General features: G+C 34.8%; 4 protein-coding genes and 1 long non-coding RNA gene across 8 annotated transcripts; 1 reads left to right on the forward strand and 4 right to left on the reverse strand.

Annotated features, from left to right (window-relative positions):
- Positions 1-291: 291 nt before the first annotated feature.
- On the reverse strand, positions 292-1,449 carry LOC106317686. The gene is made up of 4 exons (XR_001265202.1): positions 1,399-1,449; positions 1,092-1,222; positions 893-971; positions 292-354 (listed from the first exon to the last, which is right to left on the reverse strand). It is a non-coding gene; the product is annotated as an uncharacterized LOC106317686 (long non-coding RNA).
- Positions 1,450-3,600: 2,151 nt separating this feature from the next.
- On the reverse strand, positions 3,601-6,279 carry LOC106316333 (TBC1 domain family member 15-like). Its single transcript, XM_013754206.1, has 11 exons — positions 5,855-6,279; positions 5,673-5,768; positions 5,484-5,587; positions 5,206-5,405; positions 4,991-5,113; positions 4,810-4,898; positions 4,628-4,733; positions 4,453-4,550; positions 4,128-4,379; positions 3,969-4,052; positions 3,601-3,900 (listed from the first exon to the last, which is right to left on the reverse strand). Exons 1-11 carry the CDS (start codon positions 5,963-5,965, stop codon positions 3,886-3,888), a joined length of 1,278 nt encoding a protein of 425 aa, XP_013609660.1. The 5' UTR covers positions 5,966-6,279; the 3' UTR covers positions 3,601-3,885.
- A 1,612-nt stretch (positions 6,280-7,891) lies between these two features.
- Positions 7,892-9,096, forward strand: LOC106316194 (H/ACA ribonucleoprotein complex subunit 3-like protein). Of its 3 annotated transcripts, none has more exons than XM_013754064.1 (4): positions 7,892-7,946; positions 8,036-8,125; positions 8,734-8,776; positions 8,861-9,096. In XM_013754064.1, the coding sequence occupies exons 2-4, from the start codon at positions 8,072-8,074 to the stop codon at positions 8,956-8,958; spliced, it is 195 nt and encodes a 64-aa protein (XP_013609518.1). In that variant the 5' UTR covers positions 7,892-7,946; positions 8,036-8,071; the 3' UTR covers positions 8,959-9,096. The 3 variants fall into 3 exon arrangements, with proteins under 3 accessions (XP_013609518.1, XP_013609516.1, XP_013609517.1); XM_013754062.1 differs by having other exon boundaries at positions 8,041-8,125; XM_013754063.1 differs by having other exon boundaries at positions 7,906-7,946; positions 8,024-8,125.
- A 108-nt stretch (positions 9,097-9,204) lies between these two features.
- Positions 9,205-9,890, reverse strand: LOC106316192. Its single transcript, XM_013754061.1, is given in 3 exon segments — positions 9,205-9,422; positions 9,424-9,602; positions 9,682-9,890. Coding segments are annotated over 3 exon segments (453 nt in total). The 5' UTR covers positions 9,746-9,890; the 3' UTR covers positions 9,205-9,212.
- Positions 9,891-10,498: 608 nt separating this feature from the next.
- On the reverse strand, positions 10,499-13,288 carry LOC106315619 (mitochondrial import inner membrane translocase subunit TIM44-2-like). 2 transcript variants are annotated; one of them, XM_013753411.1, is made up of 15 exons: positions 13,226-13,288; positions 12,960-13,084; positions 12,784-12,884; positions 12,610-12,693; positions 12,454-12,529; positions 12,200-12,244; positions 11,805-12,125; positions 11,661-11,729; positions 11,509-11,573; positions 11,371-11,439; positions 11,216-11,288; positions 11,046-11,150; positions 10,891-10,962; positions 10,748-10,810; positions 10,499-10,662 (listed from the first exon to the last, which is right to left on the reverse strand). In XM_013753411.1, exons 2-15 carry the CDS (start codon positions 13,020-13,022, stop codon positions 10,537-10,539), a joined length of 1,332 nt encoding a protein of 443 aa, XP_013608865.1. In that variant the 5' UTR covers positions 13,023-13,084; positions 13,226-13,288; the 3' UTR covers positions 10,499-10,536. The 2 variants fall into 2 exon arrangements, with proteins under 2 accessions (XP_013608865.1, XP_013608864.1); XM_013753410.1 differs by having other exon boundaries at positions 13,198-13,288.
- Between the last annotated feature and the right edge of the window lie 1,231 nt (positions 13,289-14,519).

Below are 14,519 nucleotides of genomic sequence, written 5' to 3' on the forward strand. Positions count from 1 at the left end.
AAAGAAAAGTGTTAAAATATTTACGTTCATATTTCCAACCAGTATTATAGTCTGATGTCTTAAATATACGCACGCAGCCAAATATTTTGTTCATTTGTTTCCTAAGAATAAGCTACTGGGAAGAAGAAAAAAACATTTGTCAAAAAAAGAAGAAGAAAAAAACAGATTTGTAGATCAGCCAAATATTTTGTTCATTTGTTTCCTAAGAATAAGCTATTGGGAAGAAGAAAAAAACATTTGTCAAAAAAAGAAGAAGAAAAAAACAGATTTGTATAATGGAAAAGAGTAAGAGAGTGATTATATAATGGGAGTCCTATATACTTATTATTACCTCAGTACTCCATTTAGCCGTGGCTGCATTAATCAAACAAAGAGTTTGAAAATTAAGGTACATACATACATGCAGAAATGTAGTTAAAATATTACGTTTGATCTATTCGGTTATTTTTTGAACTCTTTTTTTTTTGTAAATAAGTCTTCTTTAAAATAGACTTCCTTAGATTTGATATAATGAATAATAAAAACAACGAAACTAAACATAATAGAATCCATATATTTAGAATATTCAATTTGTATATAATATATTCGATTTGCTCTATTATAAGTAAAAAAAAAGATTTGTGAAGCACTCAGACCATAACACACGTATTTGTAATATTTTTTTTTGTAAATAAGTCTTCTTTAAAATAGACCTCCTTAGATTTGATATAATAAATAATAAAACAACGAAACTAAACATAATAGAATCCATATATTTAGAGTATTCAATTTGTATATAATATATTCGATTTGCTCTATTATAATTAAAAAAAAAAGATTTGTGAAGCACTCAGACCATAACACACGTATTTGTAAATACCTTGGTTTTTTTTAACTTAAAATTTGTAAATACCTTGTTGCATCATCGAAGTTGTTGATACTGTTTTCCCCTGTAGTGTTAGGTTTTTTGTTGCATTTCCATCTTCTGAAAGCTGCATCACATTAATATTAGTAGCCGATGGAATTTCTTCAAGTATGTAAAGGTTACAAAAATAAAATAGAGATTTTCAAAGAAAAACATAAGAAAGAGAATCAGAGAAAATTAAAAATACCACTTGTTTTCAGATTATGGGTGGTTCTATTCTTGTATTCCGTTTGTTGCAGAGAAAACTCATTCATTTGTTTTGGCTTTTCTTTTGCTGGATTGTAGACTGACCCAACAATACTTTGTTCTTATTCTCTCCTGTTTTTATTGGATGGTATACACTTACATAAAAAACGTTTTATTGCATTTCCTCTGTCTCAGATTTACATATTTGGGAAGAAAACAGATCAGAGGTATACACTTACATAAAAAAACGTTTTATTGCATTTCCTCTGTCTCAGATTTACATATTTGGGAAGAAAACAGATTCAAACCTGAGTTCTTCTAAGACAAACTTTGCATCTTAGCGAAGCTCCCTGTACAAATGATGTCATGGAAAAAGTAGAGAGAAAAGTGAGATCCCAAAAAACTGGGGCAACAAAAATCAATATGAGATGATATACCAAATACCAATTTATCTCAGAGAAGAAATGTTGTGTGGATTTGAGTAAGAGAGAACATAGAATGATACTGCAGAAATATAAATGATGGAATGAATGTAGTTATAAGAAACTAATATGAATGGTGATCGTGGAGTGTGGGCAAGAAGAACTGTTGGAAGAGATTACTGGATTGGATTCAATTGTTAAAGATCGTGCGTTTTCTTCACCTTTTTTCTTTTCTTGTTTTTCTTTTATTATTTTATGCATAATTTTGTAATCTTTAAAAAATAAAATAGGATCCATGTGTCAAATTCTAATTAGCCAAGTGACTTGTGATTTAGTATATAAAAGATAATAAAGACCTTTGTACTTGTGTGCTTTTAGCAAGCGAATCAACACAAACGTTTACTAGATAACGAGGGATTTATATAAGCTAAAATTCTAGAAAACACTTGTATGATGTCCTCTAAGTCAGCTTGGAATTGGGCTAATCAACGAGTTCTTCAATCATCTTGACTCTTGAGTAAATATGGTTGAAAATATATATTCTTCTATTTTGGGCATGCTATAGCGGTATAGCCTAAAGAAGAGCCTCCATCTCAGCATTTAATGCCGAGAGGCTTCTACGACATCCCTTCCAACCAAACACATTCTCAGCTATTTTGTCCCCTAAACACCATCTAAGTCTACCACGGGTTCATAAATGATCCAAGAGGCATTGATTTGGTAATTCAAAATTGAATTGATAGCAGGGGAGGTCTATGGTCTTCTTCTTGATCATGGCAATTCACTATTCTCCACCTCTTTCTCGTTTTTTTCCTGTTAATTTTTTTTATTCATTTTTAATTTTATAATATACCCATAAAATCTAATGATAGTTGTCGGGCTGAACATTATATCCGTTAATTTTGATTCGATTTGTTATTTGTTTCGATTCAATCCAAATATTAAAAATCAATATCCGTTAAAAATGAAGAAAATCACAAGTACTAAAAAATTTAGAATTTGATACTCGCTCCACTCCGAATTTTATACAAAATAGATGTATATCTACAATTAAATATATAATTTTACATAATTTTTAATTTAATATTTAACTTTATTAATTTTATTTATAAAATTACTTATAAAAGTATTAAATTAGGAAATGAATATAAAATCTTTATAAAACTAAATTTTATAAAATTTCTTTTTTTATAAAAAAATTAATTAATTATAAATTTATGGAATATATAGTTTTACTAATCATTACTTTTTATTTATATTATGGAAAAGATCTTTTTAAAACAAACTTGTATAATTTTTTTTAGATATATTTGTATTGAACAAAGTCGATGAGATACCTGTCAATATTCGTAAATATTTGTAAATTTTTTGATATCCGAAAAACGAGATATCCGTATTTTTTCAAAAGCAAATTGAAAAATTATATATCCTTAAAATACGAAGCAAATCACAAATACTGAAAAATATGTAGTATTTGATTAGTGTCCACTGTATTTTTAGGAGACTCACTCCCCAATAAAAAAAATTATATTTTAGTACAAGTATGTATTCGGAAAAGAGATATGATTAGTTGGTGAAATATAGATTTTTTTATGTAAGTGTATACCATCCAATAAAGATTAGTTTCTAATAAGAGGGAAGAGAGAGATAGGAAGACAAATGTGGAGAGAGGAGAAGATATGATTAGTTGGTGAAATATAGATTTTTTTGGTTATAGGATCAAATTTCCCTTCATGTAATGCATTGCTTTGTGGTTATTATTTTCATAACAAAACATACAAAACAGAGACCACAAGTTTTAACAGTTTCTGACTATCTTAAGCTGTACAAATTTTTGATGAAAAAATAAAAACTAATGTAAAAGTTAAAGAGTTTATATAAAAAAGAGTGTGAGCTTGATCCATATTCGTAGGATCAAAATATCCATACGGATTCACTTGCAAAAGAAGTTAAGACCATAGACATATTTTTCCTGTAAGCTAGACACACAATCGGATAGAATTGTGTTTTTTTTTAATTAACTTTTTTTTACTGACCAAAACTTGGTTTAAGCATGAGCAGTTAGACAACAAAATAAAATTATGGAAGAGGTCAGTGAGTAGTCGTACATATAGCGTTGTTCCAAATGAATCACGAAAGGAATGAAAAGGAAAGACTCACGACGTTCATTCTTGGAACTCAAAAGGCACACAGTTTCATCAACAATGCATACCCATTTATTTAACATAATTATAAGAAAATGAACAAATAAAAGAAGAAACGAATCATGAGATCTTTTTCATCCAGCAGGCGATGAACAACTTTCCCATTAAACCAAAAAAATATATGAGAATATATCTCTGTGTGGTATGTATATAAAGTGGAAGCAAATCTTCATTGCCTATTAGCCTGCCAGATACATAACCATTATTAATTATTATACCTTCAAGAAGTTAGAAAAAATGATAGAAAGAGACCTTTTTGAGGAACTTCTCATGGATCTTCAACGCTTCTTTACACGCTTTTTTGGCGTCAAGATTACCCGCGATGTCTCCTAGTATCTGCATAACCCCAACATGGCTTTGGAGTTTTCGTTGAGAGGAAAAAGAGAAAGAGGGAGAGAGAGAGAGAGAAACCTGAACAACGTCGTCTAGGCCCTTAGCTTCCTTCAAGAGACGTTTGTTCTTTGTCTGAAGAACGCTAGCGACCACGAAAACAGCAATCGTATTGCTATGTCGCTCGTTGTTTCCGCTGTTCACGTATTTCCTCTCAAACTTGCCATAACGTTTTAGTAACTTGGGGTCGTCTGCTGCGTTGTTGTTGTTTCGGTTTTCCAGCTCCTCGTATGTTGCAAACATGTTTGGATTATACTCCATTGCCCACATCAGCTGTAACCAGTTATTCTCAACACACAGCAGAAACCAAATGGATAAAGAGAGAAGCAGTGTTGTTAGTTGTTACCTCCCAAAGGTACAAAGCGTCGAGGAAGGAGAATTCTCTCCTGAAAAGTACCATCAACATCCTTATAGCAAACAGATACTCACCACCATCCAGATCCTCTGTTACGTGACACAAAGTTTTAGCTAACCAACCAACCAACCAAGAAAAGTGGGACCAACACTCTTTTATCTCTTACCTAGATGTTGATGGAGCCGAGGATCAACCGTTTTAATGACCTGTGAGAGCACACCTAGCTGTGTCTGGACACCCATTGATGTTGCGGTTGCCCTGAAATTCTCTCTCTGAGAAATTCCAAGAAATCAATCAAACAGTCTCTGGTGATGGATGACAAGTCATGTGCCAAGAGATTCTTCTTACCAGTCTTCTCATTACACGCTCAAAGCACCAGAAAGCATCGGCTTCATCCTCAAAGAGGATGATCATTGGGGAACATATGTCATTCATTCCTACATGAGTAGCAACAAACATTGGATCCCTTTTATTTATTTATTTATTTACAAATATGTAAAATCGTTTGACAGAGCAAGTAGAGACTAACCCTGAACATAACCGATATCAAGATTCAACCAAGTATATATGGCAAGAACATCCCATAGTTTTGATTGATTGATATCATTTTCGTAGAAGGAAAGATACCGATCTGTTCTAGCAACGTCAAGGCCTGCAACAACAATTACGTCGGTGCAAGAGAACATGTAACAACATTGATTGATGCTTAAAAGTTTATATATTATATGAAATGGATGGCAATACCGATCTGATGCAGTGAGAGCATCCATTGGAGCGTCCTGTCGTCAGTAACAGCGGTTTTCACGATCCATCCTTGATTTTCAACAGAGGAATCTTCTATGGGTTGACCATTTTCTGAAACGACAGCCATTGTGATGTACTTGCCGCTACCAACGACCGGAACCATATTCTTACATTCTTCTTTCCATGAACCGTACTGCTCCCTAATAACAGAAGTTAACCATGCCATGAAGTGATTGGAATCTTTGAGTAGAGAGTGGGTTATGAGTCCACATTAGTACCTTCTTAGATCCCTGAGCTTGGTCCTTTCATCAAAAGTGCTGTCAGGATCGTAGCATCCAGACAAAAACTCCCAAACAGCGCCTTTGATGGAGGGATGAATACCCTGAAAGAAAAAGAAGAAGTGAGTGAGTGAGTTAGCAACAACAACAATTAGAATAGGGAGAGAAGAGAAGAGGAACAAGACAGACTCCACGCTGAATACGTCTGAGAACTTTTTCCATATCCAAATGGCCATCTTCAGTAAAGGCAGCGTGCCATCTTCTAGCACTCAGTGTCTTTCCAGCCTGAGAGAGAGATGGATGATGGATCATTCATAGTTCATACATATCTAAGTGGAAACAAAAAAAAGATTCAAGAACAAATAATATACCCTTGATTTGAAGCGGGTCCTGGGAACATCAGATTGACATTCAGGACGAACAGGATAGAAACCTTGCAAATCTTCTCCTCCGGATTTCCACATAAATGCACAGCAAAACATTCAATTCCAATCCTCTCTACTTTCTTTTTTTTTTGTCTCAAACCAAACCAAACCAATATGAAACTACACAAAGAACCATGTCTATGAACGGACATGAATCAATAACAATACTCTTAAAATCCGAGCATCATCATCACCACCACAAGAAGATCAGCGAGCATCAGAACATCATTTTCAGCGAATCAATAATCCGAAACATTTTCAATAAAACGTGTACTCCAATTTTTATTGAGATCCTAAAGAGCCGGACTCTCTTCAGACACATGTCTCCGTCTTCTTCCCATCTCCCTTTCTATTTCTAGAACTCCCTTCATTTTGTGATTTCCGCTTCTGTTTTAATTTTAACCGATCCATTTCTATTTTGGTCGGCTCATTCATGATTCTCTTCCACCCTGGCCCTTTGGTGGGCCTGATATTCAACTTTCTTACGTCAAATATCATTTACCCGTTTGCTAAGGTAATTTATTGCCCTTGGCATTTTGTCCGATACCCCAACCCGAACCCGAACCGAAGAAACAAATATTCGAACATGTATTAAGATTGAATATCCGAATTCGAACGAATTTTCAAAAATAACCGAACATATGCATACTTAACCATATAATTATAGTTTACTTTTCTTATTTTATTCAAAATATTTATATTGATGCCGTACATGGCTCAAGATCATATAATACACATATAGTTGCACATAAAATGATTTGTTATTCACTTAAAATTCATGTCCAACTTTTTGTTTCATGCATCAACAAAAATTGCATCCAAATTCTCAAAACAACAATTAGATTAGTGTTTTTCTATTTTCAAAGTTTTGTTTCAAAACCTATTAACCGTCTAACCTATTAAAATTTAAAAATTAGTTAAATTAATTGTAAATTTTTAGGTACAATAAACTTCAGCAATAAAAATTTTGGTTTTTTAAAAAATCTAAATTATCCGAACCCAACTTGAAATATCTGAACCAAATGATCGATGTTTTCCCCTGCTAGACTTCTAGAAAGAGATTTTAAAAAAAAAAAACTGAGCGACCTCGATATTCATAATATATAGCTAACTCGATTCAGTAATCAAACTTATTTCCCATTTGTAACCTTTTAATCTCGATTTACGTCTAATATAAATGAGATTTTTGTCCCTAATCAACTCTTTAATCTCTTATTCGAAGAACCTTTCTCTCAATTGGGTCCAATCTCAGAATCTAGAAAACATGTGCGACGACAACTTCATTCAGTATAACCTTGTATTCATATAAATGAAGTAGCCCTGGGCAAAAAAACCGGAACCGAAAAACCGAACCGAAACTCAACCACCTGAAACCGAAACCGAACCGAAACCCTAAAATACCCGAATGGTTTCTATATGTATCTGAATAATTGAGCCGGAACCGAACCGAGAACCGAACGGATACCCAAAATATCCAAAAACAACAAGTTTCAGCTTTCTAATATAAGGCAAAATATCATCATGGGCATGAAGAGTGAGAAGATTGTTACCGCCAAACCACATATTTTTTATGCACTCTCTTATATTATACATATATATATTGTATTCCATATTAAAATACAGTAAATACTTATAAAACTAATATGTAAATGTAACTATTAGACCACTTAGATTAGCATGTTAACTAATTTATTTTGTATATATATATTTTCATATGTTAAACGAGTATCCGAAACCGAACCAAAATCGAACCAAAATTTTATAAATACTTATTGGATATAAGAATGGTTCCCGCCCGAAACAGAACAGAATATTTCGAATGCCCAGGGCTGAAGTAAGTAAAAACCAACCGGTGAAATTGGGGGCACGTGACAGACCCACCTGCAATAACTGGGCTCTTCAAAATCAGTCTTATTGGGCTTATCCAAAGCCCATTTTATTTTAACTCGAGAACTTTATATACATCATTGACGGTAAACCCTTTTTTCTCTGCTCCCTGTAAACCCTAATCGCATTCTCGGCAGGAAACATCTCTGAGGTACGTATCATCTTGTTTTGTGAATCTCAATCGGCTTGACCATTTTGGTTCTATTTTGCTTTATTGTCTGATGTTAGTTTTCTTGTTAGCACAGAGATTATCATTGCAAGCAAAGGAGGACGAACATGTATCTTCAGTGCTATATCAACGAGAAGGGCGAGAAGGTTTACACCACTAAGGTACCCTTTTTGGACTTTCTAGTCTCCTCTCTATTTGGTATATGCTTACTTATCTTTGTATATTCCGACACAAAATCTCTTTTTTTTTTGGTTAGAAATTGTAACAATGTAATTAAGTGAGGGGAAGCTACTGATTTCTGAAAAGTTAATTTTAATTTTTTTAGCCGACTCCGGGAGTTCTGTGTGTCACTTACCCAGTGGCTTAAGTTTCAAAACATGTATATTTGGTTTGACTAATAAATAAAAAAGTTATATATATATATATATATTAAGCTCTGGGTCTTGTTTGCTTGATCTTTCATTAGCAGATATATTTGAGCTTGGTTTTGCCTGTTTAAACTTAACCTGTTTGAGCTTGGTTTGGAAATTGAATTTGAGCTTGGAAATTCATTCAGACATATTTGGGCTTGGTTTTGCCTGTTTAGCATATAAAAGTTCTCTTAGTACACACATTGAGCTCGGTTTTGATTGTTTTATGATTAACATCTTAGTTTAAACAACCTCAGCATTTGTTTTTTCCTTTGCGCACTGATAGTACAAACTGTGTTATTACTATTATTATTATTACTTTATTGCCTAAAAACATGAATCAAATTCAATTTGTGCAGAAGGAATCACCGCTCGGGTCAGCCACTGAATCTGCCCATCCAGGTGAGTCTCCACAACCCTCCTGTGGTTTTGTAAGAAATCTTTTTGAGTTATTAAAAACCAATTGGGTTGTTGTGCTAATTGCAGCCCGGTTCTCCCCTGATGATAAATATTCGAAGGAGAGAGTTTTGTTGAAGAAGCGTTTTGGTCTCCTGCCGATCCAGGGCGCACCTGTCAAGTACTGAAAGGGGTTTAGCTTCTCTTGTTTTTTCTTTTCTGATCTTCCTCTGATACTGGCTATGTTGTCTATTAATGAAATTATGAAACCATCTTTGTAGTTGTACGTCTCCAAATAGTAGTGGTTAAAGAGCAATTTGCTAATTTTCGTGGAGGAATCAATATTTATTTATTTTCAAAGAGTATCAAATATTGATAATATAAAAATCAAAGAGTATCTATGCACAAGAAGAAAGTAATTACTACTAGTTATCAAGTCTGCTTATGAGCTGCGTGCAGCAGCGATCGTCTCTGCTTTCATTCTGTTGATGAACTCTTGGGCTCTCTCGTCTATTCCGTTCTCTGGTACCAATTCTTTCTCCGGTTTCCACTGTTTTGCTGGAATCCAGATGGCTTCTCTGAAGAGCTTATGGACGTATACAACATATTCGCGTTTCTTCTTGAACAAGCAACCTCTCTTTAGCCGGAAAAAAGAATAAAACTTTCGAGTCTCTGTCTCCAAGATTCTTCCCTTAATAGCGCTTGGCTGAAGCTGATGCACCGTACCTGGTTTGGAGTTTGGTTTTGGATCTCCGGAGCTTGTGGAATTTGGTGGTTAAACTCTTCCAAACTCTTTTGACTGGGAAAAGCTTAATTCTCAGGCAAGACATGACTGCAAGATGGTACTTGAGATTCAGCAGAAGCTCATGAAAGAGTAAATCGTAAGGGAGATAAGAGAGGAGATTATATACAAAGGTTGTGTTTGAGATTAGTTCGGACGCGAGGAAGACAAAAAGTAACCCAAGAATATTCCATTTGCTGCTTAATCTCTACGCCACTCCAGGTTTAGACTTAGTAACATTTGCTGCTTAATTATGATACACATTTGTAAGATTGTTTTTGTTCTTCATCTAACTTTGAGAGGGTACCTACCATTTTTGGTTACATGAAAATTATGTAAAAGTGGGAAGCGTATCATAATAAGTTACAAATAAGTAAATAAGTGATCAAAATAGTTTTTCTTTAATAGAGTTTATTGGTTGTTGTATTTTAATGGATTTGAAAATCCAAACTAAATCTAGTGTTATTGATATAATTTTCAAATCTGTATTAAAATTATATGTTATTGGTTTAATGATTCATAAATTTTATATCAAATCAAGTGTTATTCAATCGTACGGATTTACTAATATATTTGATTTAATAATGGATTTGAATGAATTTGTTTGAATTTTTTAGTTAAAAATACAAAGACTCAAATCCGAGGAAAAACCTCCGGATTTGCATATTTTACTTAGATTTATAAATACTATATGAATTTCTAAATCAATCAAAATATATAAACCAATAACACTTTAATAATTTAAAAGAAAAATTATTGATGGCAATCATTACCATTGCAAATGTCACTTATTTTGTAGAGAGTTTTTTTAGCCCCCTTTAGGACTGACAAAATCTAAGAACATTCTTTAACCAAATATTTGTCAAAACATGGGAACCCATTTCCTCCTGAGTAAATAATTCTCTAAATGGTAAATTGCAGAGATATAAAGAGGGTTTAGCTTTAACTTTTTTTTTTTTTTTTTAAAGTAGATAAAACCAAAATTTTAAATGAGAGCTTGAGCAGCACCAAGTTTATGTACATCCCTGAGCCTCCAAATAGGATACATAGATTCTTCCCCTGCCTCCACTTGTTGCATTGCCCACTTGTAGTACACCGAGTGTATCGTGTCCTGCATCCAAATAAATACCCACACATTCTCAGAGCACTGTGGACTACATATGTTTCTGATTATTGGTTCCATAGTTTTTACTAACCTGGCCTCCTTCTTTGATTTTGCCATTCTTGTCACGAACACAGAAGATTTCTTGCGTTTGGAACTGTGATCAAATATGATGATGATGATACAATCCATCAAAATGCAAAATCTTAGCTAAGCATAATGGAAATATTATTTTACCCTGACGATGATTATGGGGGTAGTTCCCATCATCTTTGTCTCTTCGACTTCTACTTCCGATATATGTAGAATCTGAAGCGCACACAAAAAAAAAATGAAGCCATGGGCTTTCTCGTGGGTGTGAACCAAAGCTTTAAACAAAACAATCTTTTTACCTTGTGATCGAAAAAAAGACCATGGCTTTTTAAAGCTGCGCGCTCTGCCGTGCACCGTTCAATCACTTCCGTGCTGCAATACTTGTTCAAAGCCTCAGCATCTCCCTGTATGATTGATGGGAAAAATTCATTAGAGGCAAACAAATATCGAAGATGAACCAGAGATTCACCTTGCTATATGCACTCAGGACTGGTCTGATGGCTTCATGAACTTCTGCAGCAAAGTCCGGCAAGGAGAAGGATCTGACCATGTAACAGATAATAATTATCATCATATATATTGGACAAATTCTCAAACCAACTAATCACAGCCTGTACAACTTACGGATCTCGGCGGCGTATCTCTTTGTAAGTTGATCCACAATCTGTCTCGTTAAACACTGCCTCATTTAAGCTGCCAAACATAAACACATATATATAAGTATGTTCATTATTAAAAGAAGTGTGGAGAATTAGAGCATACTCCTGAATTTTGTGAACAATGGGGTTGTCACTGGTTTCCCATCTTTCCACAACATCTTCTGCAATCTACAAATGCATACAAAGAGATTATTGCAAAGATAAAGATTATCTTTGAATGAAATATGAGTAAACAAGAGAAAAATCGTTCATTACCTCTTGGGTCTTGTTGACAACAGGCTCACTCATCCCACTTAGACGTTTAAAAGCAGGATGAGCTTGCATCTAAAACCAAAAATTCAAAGTTAAGAAGAGCCTTTACAAAGCATGGCACGAGACAAAGAGAGTCGGGTCGCTTACCTTTTCTCTTAAGGAATCCCACTTTTGTTGCAACTTGGACTGTTTTGTTGGAGTGACCACCAGATCCGTTCTTGTACTTCTCACACCAGTAAATGGCGGGGGAGGTGTGTATTCCAGGTGCTTTTTTCTAGACGAGCCTCCTCGCAATTCATCCTTCACAATGTCAAGTCCCTTCCTCGCTAAGTCAAGGGGAGAAGACATGCTTGACTTGAATTTTTCAAATAATGTATTTTGAACTCCCTCAGTAGTGCCAGATTGCTGCTGGTTTTCCTCTTTAGAGGTTCCTGTGCCCTCCTTACCGAGCTTGAATGACTCCTTGACCTGACCAGAACAAATCCATAACCGAAATTAACGACGGAAAGGGCTAAAAAAGAGCGGTGGGCTTCCAGCAAAACCTCTTCTGTGGCTGCGGAGAACTTGTCTTTCACACTTGAAGACACCTGCACCGCCAAAGCTATTTTGGTAAGAAACGATACGATAGCCTTTAACAATGTACAAGAGATACTTATACATAAAGATACAGGAAATGATTATTTATATACACAAACCAAGCATATGCAAAAAAAAAAAAAAAAGACACAAACAGCTTAGGAACTCTTGGCAAATGTTTTTTTTTTTTTTTTTAATCTATGGAAAAAGGATGTAGTACCATTTTGGCGACAGATTGAGCCTCAGACCAGACACCATCAACTTGCTTGTAGAGCTGCTCAGTCTTTTCTTTTGTTCTGCATTTATCGATTTCATCTCATCCTAAGCCTTCCTTTTGAAATAGAATGTAAGTAACAAAGTGCAGTTGTATAATTACCTAACTTTGAGGTCCTCTTTGACACCGTTAAGCTCTTGTGCCTTTTCTTGAAGCTCCTTCACTGTTCTTTGAAATTCAGGATTGCTGCAACAACAAACAAAACATATTAGAATCACCCCCCAAAAAAAAAACGAAGCATAAAATAACAACAAAGTCGTCTGACTGACTATACACCTTTCAGCTTCCCCTCTAATTTTCTTGGACAAGTCGCTGAAAACACTAAACTGGCGATGAAACCCATTGGCTGGCATAAACCCTAGCCTTGCGCCCACTCTCTAAACAAAAATTACCAAATCGAATCAGCCCGTTTCGTAATCAGTACAAAGGAATCGGATAAAGGGGGCACGGACCCGTTGGAGGAATAGAGGCTGCTTTGTGATGAGTAAATCTCGAATCAGCTTTCTACTCGCCATTCCTCTCGATAGTGATCAACTTCGAAGAACACAGACAACCTTCCCTACCTCGAAGCAGCCCTCTGCAACAAGATTTGGAAAAGAGAAGAACATATCTCTTCTGGCTATTATTATTGCTTGGTGGAATAAAAGGAAAATATATAATTTTTTATTTTTTTTTGCTTGAGAAACAAACCAGGAAGAGGAGAAGAAAGGATTGTTGCCTTAATTAGTTAAAAGCCCTGAGAGATGCGTTTGGTCGGTAAACCTTCTCTGGGGTCGATTTCATTTTAGACACATGTTTGGTAACACCAATAGCTATATATTCACTCTCCTGATAACAAGGCCGACATAAATGGAAGTCCAGAAATATAGTATAGCAAAGTGTTGTTTCGTAACAAAATATACACAGCTCGTCTCTTTTCCTTTTGGGCCGTTAGCCTCGTATATAATGGTGTAATCCGCTTTGATCCATTGGTTTCGTCAAAAGTCCATTAATGTTCATTATACTAGAAAATCATGGGTTCGAGTGACGAAAATATGAATTGCGCAGATTAAAAGAAGAAAAAACAATATCAGTACACTAAGTCTTATAGAATCGACCTGAGTCTTATAGAACAGGGGGCGGATCCACTTGTAAAGGTGTGGGGTCACTTGACACCACAAAAACAAGGATAAATCTTTGTTTTGTATACAAAATTGCTAAAAAATGAGTAGGAGAGTTGGTAAAATACTGTTATTGAACCCGGGGTTCAATGCCCAGCTATAATGCATTATAGTTTTTTGACCCAACTAATATTCAATCCTGTGTCCGCCCCTGTTATAGAAGGCTTACTGTCGATCAATCAGACGTAGATCATAATATAAATATAACTTTTAGATGTAAAATTGTCTTTATAATAATTTTCATAGTATATAATAATATAATTAACGAGCATTTAAAAAATTCTCATATATAATTAGGTTTTAATATAAAACAGTAAATTGAAAGTTTGGACCTTTCTTGCTTCGCCATGTTCCTCTTTTGGAAAATACAAATATGTCAATAATATTAAAAATAGTCGAAGAAAAAGAACAGAACAAAGATACCTCATCTTCCAAACGAACATGTAATGTGGTGAATCACCAAAACTTTACTTTCAATCCACAATGTGATGAACATATTATCCAAGGATATTAAAAACTTTTGACGGAGACGTCTTCAAATGGTTTATACAACATATGCTTTGGTTCAATGGATTGGTGAATAAGATTTGTAAAGAAGAATACATCATTCAGCAGGTTCTATTTCTTTGCACTAACGGTTAGAATTATTTGGTTGTGGCTGCAATTTTTTTTCGCCATAGGTAAATTTAATGTTTTCTCCGTTATTCGGATTATTCAACAAGATTGATATAACGCTCGGACCGCCCACGGCTAATGGGCCGCCCATGCTCGTTCTCTCGGCCCGTGGGCCCCATCCCGTCCGACGGTCGGTCCGTTAATTTTTCAAGGTCCGAAAGTTTTACTCACCTTGCA

Source organism: Brassica oleracea, chromosome C9 (assembly GCF_000695525.1).
Source record: "Brassica oleracea var. oleracea cultivar TO1000 chromosome C9, BOL, whole genome shotgun sequence".
Classification (NCBI taxonomy): domain Eukaryota; kingdom Viridiplantae; phylum Streptophyta; class Magnoliopsida; order Brassicales; family Brassicaceae; genus Brassica; species Brassica oleracea.